The sequence below is a fragment of the Euphorbia lathyris genome, chromosome 4, assembly GCF_963576675.1.
Source record: "Euphorbia lathyris chromosome 4, ddEupLath1.1, whole genome shotgun sequence".
Lineage (NCBI taxonomy): Eukaryota > Viridiplantae > Streptophyta > Magnoliopsida > Malpighiales > Euphorbiaceae > Euphorbia > Euphorbia lathyris.
This window is the reverse complement of record NC_088913.1, coordinates 63,281,338-63,298,664: the sequence shown is the minus strand read 5'-3', so window position 1 is coordinate 63,298,664 and position 17,327 is coordinate 63,281,338. Positions and strand designations below refer to the sequence as shown.

At 34.4% G+C, this 17,327-nt stretch overlaps 1 protein-coding gene across 15 annotated transcripts; it reads right to left on the bottom strand.

Moving 5' to 3' along the window:
- Positions 1–1,068: 1,068 nt before the first annotated feature.
- LOC136227888 (regulator of nonsense transcripts UPF2-like) lies at positions 1,069–12,067 on the bottom strand. Of its 15 annotated transcripts, none has more exons than XM_066016666.1 (16): positions 11,658–12,067; positions 11,381–11,551; positions 11,238–11,302; positions 10,924–11,158; positions 10,471–10,711; positions 10,270–10,304; positions 9,846–10,102; positions 8,251–8,317; positions 7,843–7,954; positions 7,662–7,763; positions 7,134–7,385; positions 6,837–7,055; positions 6,472–6,642; positions 2,998–3,051; positions 2,186–2,653; positions 1,069–2,040 (listed from the first exon to the last, which is right to left on the bottom strand). In XM_066016666.1, the coding sequence occupies exons 8-16, from the start codon at positions 8,265–8,267 to the stop codon at positions 1,540–1,542; spliced, it is 1,896 nt and encodes a 631-aa protein (XP_065872738.1). In that variant the 5' UTR covers positions 8,268–8,317; positions 9,846–10,102; positions 10,270–10,304; positions 10,471–10,711; positions 10,924–11,158; positions 11,238–11,302; positions 11,381–11,551; positions 11,658–12,067; the 3' UTR covers positions 1,069–1,539. The 15 variants fall into 15 exon arrangements, with proteins under 15 accessions (XP_065872738.1, XP_065872742.1, XP_065872734.1 ...); XM_066016670.1 differs by having other exon boundaries at positions 10,018–10,102; XM_066016662.1 differs by having other exon boundaries at positions 10,283–10,304.
- Positions 12,068–17,327: the final 5,260 nt, after the last annotated feature.

Genomic DNA, 17,327 nt, shown 5'->3' with positions numbered 1-17,327 from the left:
CAATAAACACTTAATATATTAATTTTACAATAAATAATTTGTTAGTCCATGAATTTTACACATGTAAATGATAAATTTATCTAAGTTCATTTATCTAAATCCACTTTAATTATACTAGTAATAAATTTATACTATTATTTAGTATATTTTTAAATTAAAAATAGGTAATTGAATCATGCTAATATAATATTTTAATTTGAACATTAATAAATGGGTTAAGATGCAAAAATATCCCTAGCGTTTTGGATCAGGAGTAATTTTACCCCTAATGTCTAAAATGGTGCAATTTTACCCCTAACGTTGAAAGGCAAAAACAATTTTACCTCTAACGTTGATAATTTGGGTCAATTTGAGAAATAATTCATCAAACTGTTTTCTCGATCATGAATCTTATCATTTACACTTCACACGTGCATCATTTTATCAGTAACAAATCATAAACATATGTTGAGATGTGAAAAAAACAAAAAAAAACGTATGTTTTCTTTTGTACGAACTTGACAAAAGAAATCAAAAAATTCACCGAATTTAATAATATTAATCTTCAATTCTATTATTAAATTATAAAAAACATGAAATCTTTTTTTAGAGCTAACTGATATATAATTGATGCATAATAAGAACAATATATTTGTGTTTCATAATAGTATCTAAAATTTGAGTTTTTATATTAAGCACCGGGTCTTCTATGTCACTCGAATAACCTCCAATTCACATTTGGACACGTGTATTGTGACCTCACATAATAATTAAAATAGTAGAACCTCTTATAATATGCGTGGATCCATGTTGCACATGTCAAAATATGTATGGAAGATCCTGCATTTGACATGAAGAACCAGGTGCTTCTAATAATTTACCTTAAAGTTGATCTAAATTATCAACATTAGGGGTAAAATTATTTTTTGACTACCAATATTAGAGGTAAAATTACATGAGTTTAAACATAAGGGGTAAAATTACTCCTGACCCAAAACGTCAAGGATATTTTTCCACCTTAACCCTTAAACTCAATCTATTTTGGAATAAAGTTGAAATCTATTTCTATCGTTTTCAGACTTATATACGAAGATTTAATTTTACCGCCAAGCATGACCGATATTACCTTGATGGCAAGAATACACATACATATACAAAGCACATAAAGTCTCCTAATAAAACTTGTTGGCTTTTGAAAAATATACACAACCAACGAACCGAACAAAATCTAATGCGCCCACTAACCAAACAGTAGCTCAGTTCATTCAGCCCATGCCCCATGCCATAGCTCACAACCCTTTCCAAAATTACATAATAAATACTTTCTTTTAACATCAATATTTCTCAGATATTTAACCAATTATGCATCTTCACTGATAAATGCAGTAATAATCCCGATACTTGCGAATTTCGATGCTGTTGATTATGTAAATAATTCCATCACCGGAGAATTTTGATGTTAATAGAAAAGGTTTCTCTTCTGCTGCCAAACCCCATTTTCAAGTGTAGGTTATGTGCATTCAAAAGTCGAGAATCCCGCTTTCTTCTGCTTCCAACGAATTACCTTCTTCTTCCATGATAAACACCGCTGCCAGAATGATGCTGATGCCGATGACGTGATCCACCACCTCTACTACTGCTCCCTTCCCACATACCACCACGGCTGCTAATTCTGTTGCTACCACTTGGCATCCAATTCAATGTCTGGGCTCCCAACCCATTATTCTCCTCCTCTTCTCTATTGTTGTACTCCAAGACCAGCCGCTTTATATCTTGTTTCTCTTCGAATTCAGCTGCTTCTTTCTGTTTCGTGCTCTGCACAAGAGAGCAATCCTTCGGAATGTACATCTGCTTCGTCTGTTGCTTATTCCCACGCTTCACGAGTACTTTCACTTGAACTTCCTTCCTTCCTCCAACATCCTCATCCATCGCCTCATCACCACTTTCCCCTCCAACTCGTCCATGATGATCTTTGGTCGACCCCTCAAAGACACTCATAGGTATCACCATATTTAATGCTGGCCGACCACGCAGCTCTTGCCTCCGCTGCTCCATGCTTTCCTGCACTCACAGTTCAAAAAATGGGTCTAACATCAACTCAACAAACTGGAATTGTATTGGCACTGTAGTATGAAAAAACAAAATAATAAATACATGCATTAATGTATGCCACAGCTCTTATGAACACCCAAAATCGGAGTCTTGCCTGCATTACTGCTCGTAGCTCCTGCTCAAAATTTTCCGCTTCCACCGGATCTACCTCTGCCACTTTTTGTCTAACATGAACTTCATCATCCTCATCAGAAACAGGTCCATCATCGTCATCATCATCATCCTGATCTGTATCACCCCCATCATCATGATTATCTTCTTCCAACTCGTCTTCATCACCTTCCTGCTCAATGGTTCCACTTCCAGAATCAGTGTCACTGCCGCCATCTTCGTGAGTTCCACCATTTTCCTCATTACCATTTACATTATTTTTTCCATTGGCAGCTGAGGCATTAAAAGTGCTCCGGCCTGAGGGTTTCTCATTGTCAAAATGTTTCTCACTATTGACCTTGTCATTAATAGAACCAGTTCGTTCATTCTCCTCAAGTTCCACAAGAGCTGCATTAACTTCTTCAGTCAATGAGTATCGAATCATGCTAGGCCGTAGGTCCGCAAATAAATCCTGCAAATGCTCCAACATGTGAACATAACCTTGCATGTACGTACATATGAATGAAACATCATCAGACTATTCATCAATAAGAAAACATCAGTCCATTTACATCTACTTTATGTATAAACAAATAAAAAGGAAAAATAAAGTCTACCAGTTTCCAGATAGAAATCTTCTACTTCATTATAAGAACCTTTAATAAAATTTCTTAAATCAACAAAAGATAGAGCAACACATTCAGTTGAACCCATGGGCAGCAATAAAGTGATTGGTGTCATGTTGCAGAGCAATTGGTCAATCCACTTAACAACTTCAATTTTAACTCATGTAAAGAAGAAACTTCCATGACTTACCTGCAAGTCAAATTCAACGTCAAACGGTAATGCACCTTTGGCTAGGATGTAACGCTGAAACAACAACAACAACAACAACAAAGCTTTAGTCCCGAAATGATTCGGGGTCGGCTAACATGAACCATCATATAAAACCGTGAAAATCAAGTCGTGTCAGCGACACAGATTCGCTCCCTCCACTCCGTCCTATCCACTACCATATTTTCCTCAATTCCCAATAAACTCATATCACTCTCGATCACCCTCCTCCAAGTTTGCTTAGGTCTTCCCCTACCCCTCACCACTACATCCATTTGCCACTCTTCGGTTCTCCTAACCGGCGCATCAAGCGCTCTACGTCTCACATGGCCAAACCACCTTAGTCGGTTTTCTCTCATTCTATTCTCAATAGATGTGACCCCTACTTTTGTCCTAATTATTTCATTACGCACCCGGTCCTTTCTCGTGTGACCACACATCCATCTCAACATACGCATCTCCGCCACCGACATCTTATGGATGTGGCAGTGTTTCACTGCCCAACACTCCGTACCATATAACAATGCTGGTCTAATTGCCGTCCGGTAGAATTTTCCCTTCAATCTATTAGGCATGCCGGGATCACAAAGGAAACCCGTAGCACTCTTCCACTTCGACCAACCAGCTTTAATCCTATGAGCAACATCTCCATCTACTTCTCCATCCGTTTGGATAATAGATCCTAAATACCGGGAGCAATCCGAGACCTGCACAACTCTCCCATCTAGGGTGATTGTCCCTGCCTCCCTACTCCTACGGCCGCTAAACTTACACTCCAAATATTCTGTCTTACTTCGACTCAACTTAAAGCCTCTAGATTCTAGAGTTTGCCTCCATAGTTCCAACTTCATCTCCACTCCTTTCGTCTCATCAACCAACACAATATCATCTGCAAACAGCATGCACCATGGTATACCATCTTGAAGTGAACTTGTTAGTTCATCCATAACGATGGCAAAAAGAAATGGGCTTAGTGCGGAACCTTGATGCACTCCAATCGTAATAGGAAACTCTTCAGTCTTCCCAACACTAGTACGTACACTCGTGCATGCTCCCTCATACATGTCCTTTATGATGTCAATATATTTCCGCGAAATGCCTTTCCTTATCAAGGCCCACCAAAGTACTTCCCTTGGTACCTTATCATATGCTTTCTCCAAGTCAATGAAAACCATATGCAAGTCTTTCTTCTTATTTCGATAGTGCTCCATTAATTGTCTCATTAGATGGATGGCTTCCATAGTTGATCTTCCCGGCATAAAGCCAAACTGGTTTTCCGAGATCTTCACCGTCCTCCTTAGCCTTTGTTCAATCACTCGCTCCCAAAGTTTCATAGTGTGACTCATTAATTTGATTCCCCGATAGTTGGCACAATCTTGGACATCGCCTTTGTTCTTATACAAAGGGATTAAGGTACTTTTCCTCCATTCTGATGGCATCTTATTGTTTCTCCAAATTTTGTTGAAGAACGTCGTCAACCATTCGATTCCTCTTTCTCCCAAACATCTCCAAATCTCAATAGGGATGCCATCAGGTCCTACTGCTTTCTTCAACTTCATCTTACTTAATGTCATTTTGACTTCACCCTTTTGAATTCGCCGCAGGCATTCATGATTTATCATATCGTGATGGATACTTATATCTCCAACATCTTGTTGGCGATCTCCATTAAATAAGTCATCAAAATAGGACCTCCATCGTTCCTTGATATCCTTATCTCCAACTAGGACTTTCCGGTCCACATCCTTCACACATTTAACTTTTCCGAGATCTCGCGTCTTCCTATCTCTCATCCGAGCAATTCTATATATGTCTCTTTCCCCTTCTTTCGTATCCAATCTTGTATACAGATCCCGATTCACCTTTGCTCTAGCATCTCGTATGACCTTCTTTACTTCCCTTTTAGCCTCTTTGTATTTTTCGTAGTTCTCGTCACTCCTACATTACCCCAATAGTTTATAGGATTCTCTCTTACTCTTTACTGTTTGTCGTACTTCTTCTGTCCACCAAGATGTGTCCTTACCCGGTGGCATGCTACCTTTAGATTCCCCTAGAACTTCCTTCGCTACTTCCCTTATACTATGCTCCATCTTATTCCATATCGAATCTATATCTGAATCCATATTGCAAGTCCAAATATCTTTTTTGGTCATCTCATCCACAAATTTTTGTTGATTCTCCCCTTGCAATTTCCACCACTTAATCTTAGTCTCTACTTGAGGTGTTTGTTTTCTTATACATTTCCTACTTCGAAAATCTAGCACCACTACTCTATGTTGGGTTGTCGTACTCTCACCAGGGATCACCTTACAATCAATATAACTCTTTCTCCAAGCACTCCTTACTAAGAAGAAGTCAATTTGGCTCGCATTACCGCCACTCCGATAAGTCACTAAGTGGGATGTTCTCTTCATAAAACATGTGTTCATGATACTCAAGTCATAGGCTAATGCGAATTCCAAAATATCATTTCCTGCTTCATTCTTATCTCCAAAACCATACCCTCCATGAACACTCTCAAACCCATCTCGCCTAGAACCCACGTGTCCATTGAGATCACCCCTAGTACCATTTTTTCATCCCTAGGAACCTGTTGCACCACTTCCTCTAAGTCATCCCAAAAAGCTTGTCTTATAGACACATCTAATCCTATTTGTGGCGCATATGCACTAATGACATTCACAACCTCATCCCCTATCACTAGCTTAACACTCATAATTCTATCGCTCTTCCTAGACACCGCTACTACCTCATCAATATACTCCCTATCAATAAGAATACCTACTCCATTTCTACCCTTATCCTTTCCTGAGTACCAAAACTTATAACCCCAAGGAGCTATCTCTCTAGCCTTGGCTCCAACCCACTTGGTTTCTTGTAGGCATAATCGATCAAGTTTCCTCTTAGAAGATCCTCGGTCAAAGTAGTGCCCACAGGTATCCAGCAGAGTGATAACCATCCTAATCCGGAAACAATCCTCAGGCGGATCCAGTAAATCTTGCTAATATCATGCATAATCAAAGAAACAAAATGGTAAGGAACAGCCATATATCAAACAAAATCTGATCATAAATTTTGATCCAAACATTACAAAACTTGGAAGAGAGAGAGAGAGAGAGCTAGGATGTAGTTTTATTTGCATGATTGCACTTCTAGAAGTAATGCTACAGGTTGCAAATACAAGAATATTTTTCACATGTGAAAATCATGTTCTTGATAACATGAAATAGAGGCATATATTAGTGTCATTTTCATTTCAGATTATTCCTAACATGCAACGGGTTGAAAGCTCAAACAGTAATTGCATCCATAAGGCATGCCTTTCCTTATGGAAAATATTACAAGCATATGAGCAATCAGTAGTCTGCTAGTGGAACATTTCTCCTGAAACTTTACATATCTCATTATCAAAGGTGTAAATGAAATTGTGATAGATAAGTACAATTAACTTCATACCTCTGGTGTGTCATGACCAAAAACAAGGATCAGATAAAGCGTCTCAAAAACTACAGATGAATCTACAAGTTCATAGTTATACAACTCTCCTAAGAAGCGCATATGAGCAATGCGTCTTTGCTGTGCCCCAAAGTCATTTAATTCCAACCCAAGCCTAATCTCCTCCAAAACCTGAAAGCAAGAAACAAAATGCTGCAAAGAGAACACAACAGAAACAGTATAGATCTAGAACTTAGAGCATATCAATAGAACCACAATGAAGTACGTCAGAGAATGTGGACTTCACAACATTTCGCACTTCAAAACTCTGGAAACCCATTTACAAGAAGTCATTTCTAAAATAAGGTTGGGTAATAAAAGCAAACCTCATCAACAACAGCAACTGCAAATTCATCATGATAGCGGCTCAAACCAGAAGTAAGAGAAGCAATTAGGTTTATTTGACCAAATTTTCCCCTGTGAATCTTCATGAAGCACTTCAAAAGGTATGCATCACATTCATTCCATGGTAATTTACGAAGTTGCCTCAGCACATATTCAATGGATAACTTGTCTAGATCTGAAAACAGCAATTTTCTGATGTACTGCAAGATCAATTAAAGGCATAAATGTATCTAATTTCAAAACTGGCAGAAAAAAGATTTAAGACTGTAAAACTATACCTGATATAATGGAGGACGAACTTTAGACACTCGGGCAGATCTTTCAGGTGGTTTGCACAAATAATATGCATTTTCAACTAGGGTGCTATGCCGTGGATCCAAATTTTTTACATTTTTCAAGCGCATCAATATCTCTAACATATTAGCCATGCGTACAGTAGTTTCAGGAGACCGGTAGAGAAAGCGGCCACATGTCTCAAGAAGATTGCAAGCAACGTCAATGTTGTGATGAGTGAAATCATCTAAACATGCCTGAAAAGAATGTTAAGTGACATGCTTCAATTAATACACAAATCCAATGGCATTCCTCAGTCTCTGTAATCTATCTAAACATGCTTGAAAAGAACGTTAAGTGACATGCTTCAATTAATACACAAGTCCAATGACATTCCTCAGTCTCTATGTAATCTAGCTCACAACTTAACAGATAGAGTTGATTGCTACAAACTTCATCTTAAATTACAAAAATAATCACCAAAAAAGGTTAAAAGAAAAGGAAAAATCATCAATAAGCTTTCATACATATACCTTCAAACAACTGAAGATAAGGCCAGCTGGCGCAATTTTAAACTTGCATAATTCTCCAATGAACCTGATATTCCTGATCTTTGTTTCAATATTCATTTGGTCCTGCATAAAAATTATAATTGGAAATAAAATCTCAGTGTTTTACAAAATGCATATGAATGTATAAGTATGCAGAACAGACCTTCTTATTTATCAAGAAATTGAACTCCTCTTCTAACATCTGTAAGAGCATGGAAGAGATATCCTTCATACAGGTTGCTAGTGTGGTAGTTGCTTTTCTACATGCCTTTTCACTTTGAAAATGAGAGTTTAAGGTGTTTGGTTAGACACCTCCTGTTTGCTTTTTGTAACCGAAAAGTTGCTTTTTGGAATAGCAGCCTTTTCAAACTGCAAACAGCAAACCGTAACAGGAAACAACAAACAGCAACAGCAAACAGCAGATAAAACAAACGGACCTTTCATTAGCTCAATTAATTTTAAAAATTATCAATTTTAAAAATTATCAATTTTTAAATTAATTGAGCTAATGAAGTCCCTACAGGAAATGAAGGCCCAACAGAAAGCCCATCACCTGAGTAGGACATTGTACCTTACTAAGTCCACCATAATTATAAGGTTTCATTACTTGAAAGGATTGCCCAACTCTATTATTTCTACTGCAAACAAGTGGGAAGCAATTAAACAAAAACATCTTAAATTAATAAACACAATTAATCAATAACCAAACAACAATTTTAAAAGTGAACTATAATAAAAGAAAAAAATAATAGTAATAAAATGTGTTTTTTTTTGTCCTATCACCGCATAGGCACTTACTAGGCGGGCTAAAAAGCCACCTAAGAACTACCCAAGCGGTTAAAAAATGTCCAGCAAATCTAATCGGAAAAAATCAGAATGGATTCTCAGTTTTGAGCGTCAAGTACGGCCGTTTTCTAGAACACTTATATTACATAACATGATAATAGATGATTTCATCAATCAATTCAGTATATATCGGGTTTTTTTCTTGAACTTTATTCTTTTCATCATTACAATGGAGAAGAAAAGTCATACTCATAACTAACAATTTCATATCTCATTTGACCTCCTCACGTGTTTCTAATGTAAATTTCTCTATGCAAAATCTAGTTTTGCATCTTCTCACGTTGACCAAATATCTTCTAAACGTGTAATTTTATTTAACCGTTTCTAATATAAATTTTCATTCAGATTTAATGGTCTCATATGTTTCACGAAAATAATATTATTTTGGCTTATAATTTGAGAAACAACATCATTTTAGTGTTTTATCCTTCTCAAGGTTTTTTTTTTGAATTTTTATATGAATTTTATAAATGGCATCGAACTTAATCAGTCATCCATTCTAAATTAAAGTTTGTATTGTATATTAGGATTTGAATTCAAAATCACTAATTTACAATGATTTGAGATTCTTACCACTACAAAAAAATAGCCCTTTACCGACGGATTTTTTCTGCTATAGCGACGGTTTTAACCGTCGGTAGAGATATTAGCGACGGTTTTGAAAACCGCCGGAAAAGTGTTGTTAATGCCACTGTTGCTACTTTAGCGACGGTTTTATGAAAGCGACGGGGTAAGGTTTTGATTAGTGACGCTTTTCTAATGGCGGTTTAAACCGCCGCTAGAATCCATTTTAAAAAAAAAAAAGCAAAACGATTTACTGACAGAAATCGGTCGGTAATCCGATCTAAACAATTTAAAGCACGAATTTTACCGACGAATTTTTGTCAGTAAATTTCTAGAAATCCTATATATTTTTTTTTTGTACTGTGCTAGAAAACAATTATAACCACATACATACCATGCAAATAAAATTTCAGTACAATTTACACCAATATAAACTAAAAATAACAAAATCTGAAATCAACATAACTAAAGTGACTAAAGTGACTAAAGTTTAAATGTCCAAAAATAATAAAAGCCTTCTCCAAATTTTAGAAAGAGCTCAAATGGAAGCCTTCTGAGGCACCAAGTATCTCCAGTATCTCTTAAACATGGGCAATGATTCAATATTATGCAGTTGGGTATTGATAAGTTTATAACTCATTCTACCAGTAATCATGCAGCAAATATACATACAACACTCTATGGAGAACATAGATTAAGCAGACATGGCATGATTTCAGTGTACCTCAGGTTCATGACTCTGAAATTTCAGTGTACCTTGAAATGGAAGTGATATTCGTGGCTAGATAATGCGCTAGTACATTTCGGGAGACCCAGTTAGCAGCATGTTAGAGAGGTCTGTTCCGATATTAACACCAATTGCATACAGTAGTTCATGGACAAGGGCAGATGTTACAAGTCTAACTAATTTCATGGAAGAGGCTGGCACCTTGTTATTAATCAAGTTGTGGAGTGCAATGACGCTTCGGATGAGAGAGACAAATATATCACCAACATCATATCATTTGTTTTTACTGCAAGGGAATAGAGATGGATCAAACACTTAAACAAGCATATATTAATAAATAAAATAGACAAATTACATGTTTGATAAAGCCGAAAAATTAAATATGAACTATGGATCTATTACTCATTTCATGAATTGGATCAGCAGACACTTTTAACACTTGGATCAACATACACTTTTAGCTTACCTGAAACGCTTCGTCTTATGTCCTGCTCAGGAGATAAACTTGAACCATTAGTAGTTTCATATAAAAGCAATTTATGTGTTAAATGTTTCAACATACTATAAGTTCCTATATATGGTATTTGTTTAACATGAAAACCCAATTCAGATCTTATAAGGAAAAAACCTAAGAAGAGTAAAATTAGAAAGTACCATGAATCAGTAGAGTATTCAAAGAGCTTCCCTTTATGGGAGAAGAGAATCAAACAAACTTCAGCATCACAAAGAACAGAGATCTCATGAGCTTTCTTCAATAAACCAGCTCTTCTTTTTGAAAATGTTACTTCAGCATCACAAAGAACAAACTAAATCCAAGAACAAACTTCAGCCACCATACTACTCCTCTAATGCTCTCTTCATATCCTCCTTCGTCACCCGCTCATCATCTTTGAACCTAAAAAACTAACACTATCATATTGTAGCAAAATACCGATCCATATAGTACAAATCAACTAAAATGAGTAGGCTCAGATCAAGGAAATCATTTACAATGCAAAAACACTTCGTTTGAACCTGTCCATTTAATCAATTCAATTCATTCATACCATTCAATCAATAAAGCTCATCAATAAAAAAAAATTGAACCTGCCTCAACTATATTCATACCATTCAATCAACTGTAGTTGAACCTGCCTCAACTATAGTTGAACCTTCCTCAACTATAATTGCCATCAATCATATTGGTCTGGTAGAAGCTTCTTTTATGTAAGCAATGGCTTCATCTTCTAAGAACTGCCCTCCTTCCACCAGGCCTTTTACCAAGACATTAGCATATTCTTTAGATGGAGCACACAGAGGAAGCTTCCCTGTTTTAAAGCCTTCAACATTCGAAAGAGGGCAGCTAAATAATTACAAAAAAAAAGGTTAGGCAGAAGAAGAGCACAAGAAAAAAAGAGATGAGGAAACATAATGTTGCGTACGTCATTGTCAGAATTGGAATATCTTGTTCCTGACCCAAGTAAACTACATTATGGTACCATCCCCTCTGCATCAAAACAAAATATCACATGTTCAAATGCTTGAAATGATTAGCAATAGATCAGTAGAATGGAACCATTCATACATTAAAAACCTCCAGAGAGATAGACCCTTGGCTTGAGATGGAATCCAGAGCAGCCAAGTTGAAGACTGAGGCATTCATGTCATAATTTGAAACATTTGAGAAGCATGGTTTTGCATTGGATAGGGACAGGGACACGGTAGCCTTTCCGTTTTATTCCTTGAGGCCAAGAGACTTGAACCCAGTAAATGTAAATCGTTAGTTAAGGCATTTCATCAAATAGTTGGTGTTCAGGAAAAAAAAAATTGAACAAGAAACAAATAAATGCAGCTGAACTCACCTGAAATTGTAGCACCAAAACAAGGGGTTCCAAAGTCCAGTGCAACTTTGGCAGAAAAAATTATTCAAACTCGAACTAGAACGAACTCAAGTAGACGGAGGAACTCAAGCAAACTTAAACTAGAACTCAAGCAAACTTAAACTTAAACTCGGAGCAGTTTCAACATCGAGCAAAGACCATTGATATCAAAATCGAAAAAAAAAGCAATCAGAAGTAGGGTTAGCAATTAATACCACTCGCGAAGAAAGGACACGATCTCTGTGCGTATGAGAAGCTCGAAGATCCATACGGAGATTGGAGAAACAATTTGATGAAGATCGATTTGATGACACCAATTTGATCGAGATTGGATTTCAATCTAGGTCGTGAGTTGAAATTGCATCATCGCTTTTGCTTCTGGCTTCTCATGTAGATGTAGATCAAATAAGAAAGTGGACTTCATTTTGAAATATCGGGCTTTTTTTATTTGGACTTGGTTTTGTATTCTGAAAGTCCATCCAGATTAAAAGGATTTTTTTAGAGTTTGGGCTTTTTTATCAGTTAAGTCCATGAGACAGTTTTAATAAGTGTTGCTAGAAAAGTGTTGTAAAAGTCCAATTATTTTGTAGTGTACCCATCAGATCCGTCTTCATTGTCTTTATTGTTATTGTTATTATTTAAGTACTCTTGATTTGTCTTTTATTAGTATTATTATTTTTAATTGCTCTTGATTTGTCTTTCATAAACATTAAAAAGAGAGGGAATAAAGTCTAAATTTGTCTAGATCCTTGACATACGCCAAAGATAAAAATTTATCTTAATGTTTTCAAATAAGATCAATTGCTTATACTTAATAGAAAATTTAAATGAGGGTTTGAGAATAGGATAGGGTCATGTCCTTAAGTTTCAGATAAGAAAAGAGTTCCAAACTTTTATGCATGCACCTTCGTATAAGTGTTTCGTACAAGTTTCGGCCTTGGAAAAGATCAAACCAAAGCTCACATCCTAGTAGTAGCAAAGTAAAGGCTATAAGTCGGAAGATAGCCATAAGACTATTACTTTCACATCTCCCTCTCTTTATCTAGAGAGGGAGTGAGATCCGTTGCAGGAGCAACTCGATTGTGCGTTACATGTGCTCTATAGGCTACACTCCATCTTTATTTCAACGGGCCCATTTTTTTCTTTTGATTTGGAAGACGGGCCTTGCGTTCAGTTCGAAATGAATGTTTTTCAGTATGTTTCCAGATAGGCCCCCCACTGACTAGTTAGTCATCGGCTCTTTCAGGCTCAGTCTCTACCTCTGCCAGTTGACGAGAAAGCTGTAAACCAACATAACAAGGCTCGAATCCCCGTACCATATGCTGGGATCATGGACGAGGAAAGACGCCGCTTTCATTAACTCCTAGCTTCACCGGAATACAAATTATGAGTGTATTGTTGAGACATGCTAAAATTGTAGTGACCGATCTTACTCAACCTTCTTTTCGATCTCCTTATGGTTTGGCGTTAGATGATTGTAGGCGGCTGTTAGGTTCTTTTAATGATGTTTATGTTAGTTATGTTAATCGTTTTGTGAACAAAATTGTTCATGATCATGCTAAAGCTTCCTATTCTAGGTAAGGACTTATGAAGTGATTTTCTAGACTTTTTGCATTCTCTTTTAGTGGTTTTTTTAAAAGTTTTATTTAATGAATCTGTTTCTACAACATAGATGTGACTACTTAATTTACAAGGTACTGAATTTTCACACAACTTAATTTGAAAATTAAATACTAAAATCAATTGAGGTAGGTTATATCTAGCTACTTCTTCAAGAAAATCTGGAATCAATTTATTATATGTTTTCTTTTGTACAATCAATTTATTATATTTAATTGGTTGCTTATGCAATCTCATTCTCATCCAATTAAAATCTACTACTACCACTCACTCATTTTATCTCTTCCACCTATAATTGCAACCCTCATCTTATATCTTATATGTATTTATTTATTTTGCATTTGTTGATTGATACTATTCATAAAGTAAATGTGAATTTTATGATGCCAATTTTTTCTTTAAATTACCAATATATTTCCTTGGCATTATGTAATATTGTTTGTGTAAATCTCTTCTTTTTGTTGTATCCACAAACAAATACTTACAATTACAAGTAAGGACAAACAAATTATCTTATGCCTTTCTTGAAAAAAAAGGGAGAAAAGCATTGATTTTGTTTCAAAAAAACAAAAGAAAAGCATTCATTTCTTAATTAGAAAGAAAAAAATTTCCTTTAAAAACCCTATTGAAAACTTTAAGAATGTCTTGTTAGTCTAATAAATTTGTTTAATATAGTATAATTAACCTTATAATGCTATGTGGTAATATAAAATGAGATTTTGATAAGTTGAAGTGCGTATCATTTTAACAAAGTTTAGAGAGCCAGAAGGTCATTTTAATCAACTTTAAAGCATAATATATCACTTTAAGTAAGTTTAGGATGTAATAGACCACTTTAAATAAGTTTAGAGGGTTAATCAGACATATCTAAAATTCAGGGGGGCAAATGGCATTTTAAACCAAGTCCATGGACCATTGATATATTAATCCAAGCAAACTATTAATATAGTTTTGGTTGGATTTAATACATTATGAGCCCTTGTGAATTTGGCCCAAAAAAATCGATTCCCCATCTGAACTTATAGCGTGCCTTATTAGTCCCCTAAACTTGCTTAAAATGATATGATTAACCCCTTAAAATCCATGTAATAGAGCAAGAGATGGTTTTAGACAAATTGAAATATATATCACATTAATCAAGTTTATGAGGCCAACATATCATTATAAGCAAGCACAAGAATTCAATACGTCACTTTAAACAAATTCATATAGCTATAAATCATTTAAAGCAAGTTTAGGGCTAACAAAAGCATGTATATAAGAGAGCTCTTAGCCTAGTGGTTGAGAGCTTACCTATGACTAGGGAGGTTATGGGTTCGAATCACATGGGGTTTTTCTTTCTTCTTTATATTGTAAGCGCATTGTGCGTAAATTTTAAGAAAAAAAAAAAAAAGTTAATCAGTTTTTTAAATTAGATTTAAGGGGTCACCATGTAGAAAGTTAATTAAGTTCCCAACTAATAAATCGAAAAATACAAGATTTTATATTTTAATTAAAGAAAATAAAGCAAAAATAATTTTTGCATTTTTTTTTAGCAAAATCACTGATTATACTTTTATAATCAATATCTTCAAGCAAATCATGTTTAGTGGATAATAAAGTTTATTCATTTAATTTTTCTTATGACATAATTGATTATAAATATGATTTAAGCAACTTTAATTTTGAAAACCTTATTTCTACAACAGTATATAATCAATACTCTCTCAATTCTATTATATAAGTCATTTTAGTGTGTTTCACACAAATTAAGAAATACAATTAATGTAGAGTCAAATTAATAAATTTATATTGGTTAACTTAAAAAAATTCGCTCTCATGTAATGTAAATGGTTGGAAAATAAGTATTGGAATGTTAAAAGAACACATAAATACATAAAAAAAAACTAAGACAAAAATTCAATGCTTGGACCGAAAAACTAAACTAAAAATTCGGAAAAAACACAAAAACGACTTATATTTTGAAAATCACTTTCTAAAATGACTTGTAAAATGGAATGAAGGGAGTAATATCTTATAAACAATTAAGGATCTCAAGTCGCTTAAATTAGATCTCGAATTCGAGTCCTAACATACGTAAAAAACTTTAATTGGAAGAGGATCCACTTAGTACCTGACCAGCCTCGAATCTACTGTTTAGAGTAGGGGTGAGCATGGTCCGGTTTGGTTCAAAAACTGAACCAACCCGAATTGGACCGAACCAAATTACCTCTATTTTTAAAGACCAAACCAAACCAAATTATAATTCGGTTTGGTCTGGACCGAACCGAATTATTTCGGTCTGGTCCGGTTTGGTTCATGTTTGGACCAAACAAAGCACTAAAGACCTATAACTACTTGTAGCTTCACTAACTAAACAATTATATAAAGAACATAATCGTATAATTAGTTTTTCTTTTGTATATATAATTAGTTGAGAGAGAAAAAACATGTTTAATTGTTTTTCCTTTTCTATATATAATTAGTTAATTAATTTAAAACTTTAAAATTAAGAGTAGTACATATTGTATTTCGGTTTGGTTTTGTTCGGTTTTGGACTGGACCAAACCGAAAACCAAACTAGCTTAAAAATTAAGATCGAACCAAACCAAAATATAATTTGGTCCGGGTTGGTTCGGTTTTTTGATCCGGTTTTTTCGATCTTTGGGTTTTCGGTTAGGTTCGGTTCTGCTCACCCCTAATTTAGAGGGCATGTATTAAGGCCCCGTTTGGTATGCCGTAATGGAATGCCCATTACAATAGAGATTCATTACCATATTTGGATTAGCCATATTATTTTGTTGTAATGGAATCACAAATATATCATTCAACTTTTCTTTACAAATTGATGTAATGACCATTACATAAATAATTGGGATTAATCTCCATTACGACTAAGGCCCTGTTCTTTATCACTTAATTTCAGTAACAATCAGTTTAGTTCAGTTCAATTCAGTTCAGTTCAGTTCAGTTCAATTCAATTCAATTCAGTTCAGTTCAGCATTCAGTTTCAGCATTCAGTTTCAGCATCCAGTTTCAGCATTCAGTTTCAGTATTCAGTAATTTATCATTATTTATTATATTATAATTATTTATATATAATTTATTATTATTATTATTTATCTATAATTTATCATTATTTATTATTATTATTTATAGTTTATCATTATATATAAATTAGATAAAAGTCAAGAAATGATAGTTTATTAAAGTATATATGGTTTAATAAAAAAAATAAAACTAAAGTATGCATCCATATTTAAAAATTAGGAATTGCATCCATATTATGAATTATTTCTCAAATTTATCCAATTTATCAATGTTAGGGATAAAATTCCACCATTTTAGACGTTAGAGGTAAAATTACTTCTGACCCAAAACGTTATTTTTACACTTTAACCCTTAATTAAAATAAAAAGTTAAGAGTTTGTATTCATATGAAGATTTGTATTTAATTTTATAGGTTTTAAATTATATATAAATTTGTATTTGTATGTAATTTGTATTTTTAATTTAAATTAGACTTATTTTTATTTAATTTTATAGGCTTTTATCGAGCCAAGATTTTATCATCCCGGGCTTTTATTTGATATTCAATTTAGTTTTATCTTTAATAATATATTTATTTATTATTGATATTATTAAATTTATTAGAACCATTATTATTATTATTATAAGTTCATTAATGTCCAATATTATCATGAAAATTATTTTAAAGTCTAATATCATCATTATTGTTAAGTTCGGTTAAGTTCGGTAGCATTCAGTTAAGTTCAGTAGCATTCAGTTAAGTTCAGTATTCAGTAGTATTCAGTTAAATTCAGTTCAGTATTCAGCAGTATTCAGTTCAGTTCAGTTCAGTTCAGTTCAGTTCAATTCAATTCAGTTCAGTTCAATTCAGTTCAGTTCAGTTCAGTTCAGTTTTTTTCAGCGATAAAGAACAAAGCCTAACTCTTATATTTTTATTATTAATACTTATTATGCACTATTCTTATTAAATGATAAAACAAAAAAACTAGAAAAACATGAAAAATATGAAAAAAGTGAAAACCC

Coding starts and splice junctions, on each gene's coding strand:
- LOC136227888 (XM_066016657.1), bottom strand. Junction 3,052..6,471: donor TTGGTCATGACACACCAGAG/GTATGAAGTTAA, acceptor TTGTTGTTTCAG/CGTTACATCCTAGCCAAAGG. Junction 2,041..2,185: donor AGCTACGAGCAGTAATGCAG/GCAAGACTCCGA, acceptor CTGTGAGTGCAG/GAAAGCATGGAGCAGCGGAG.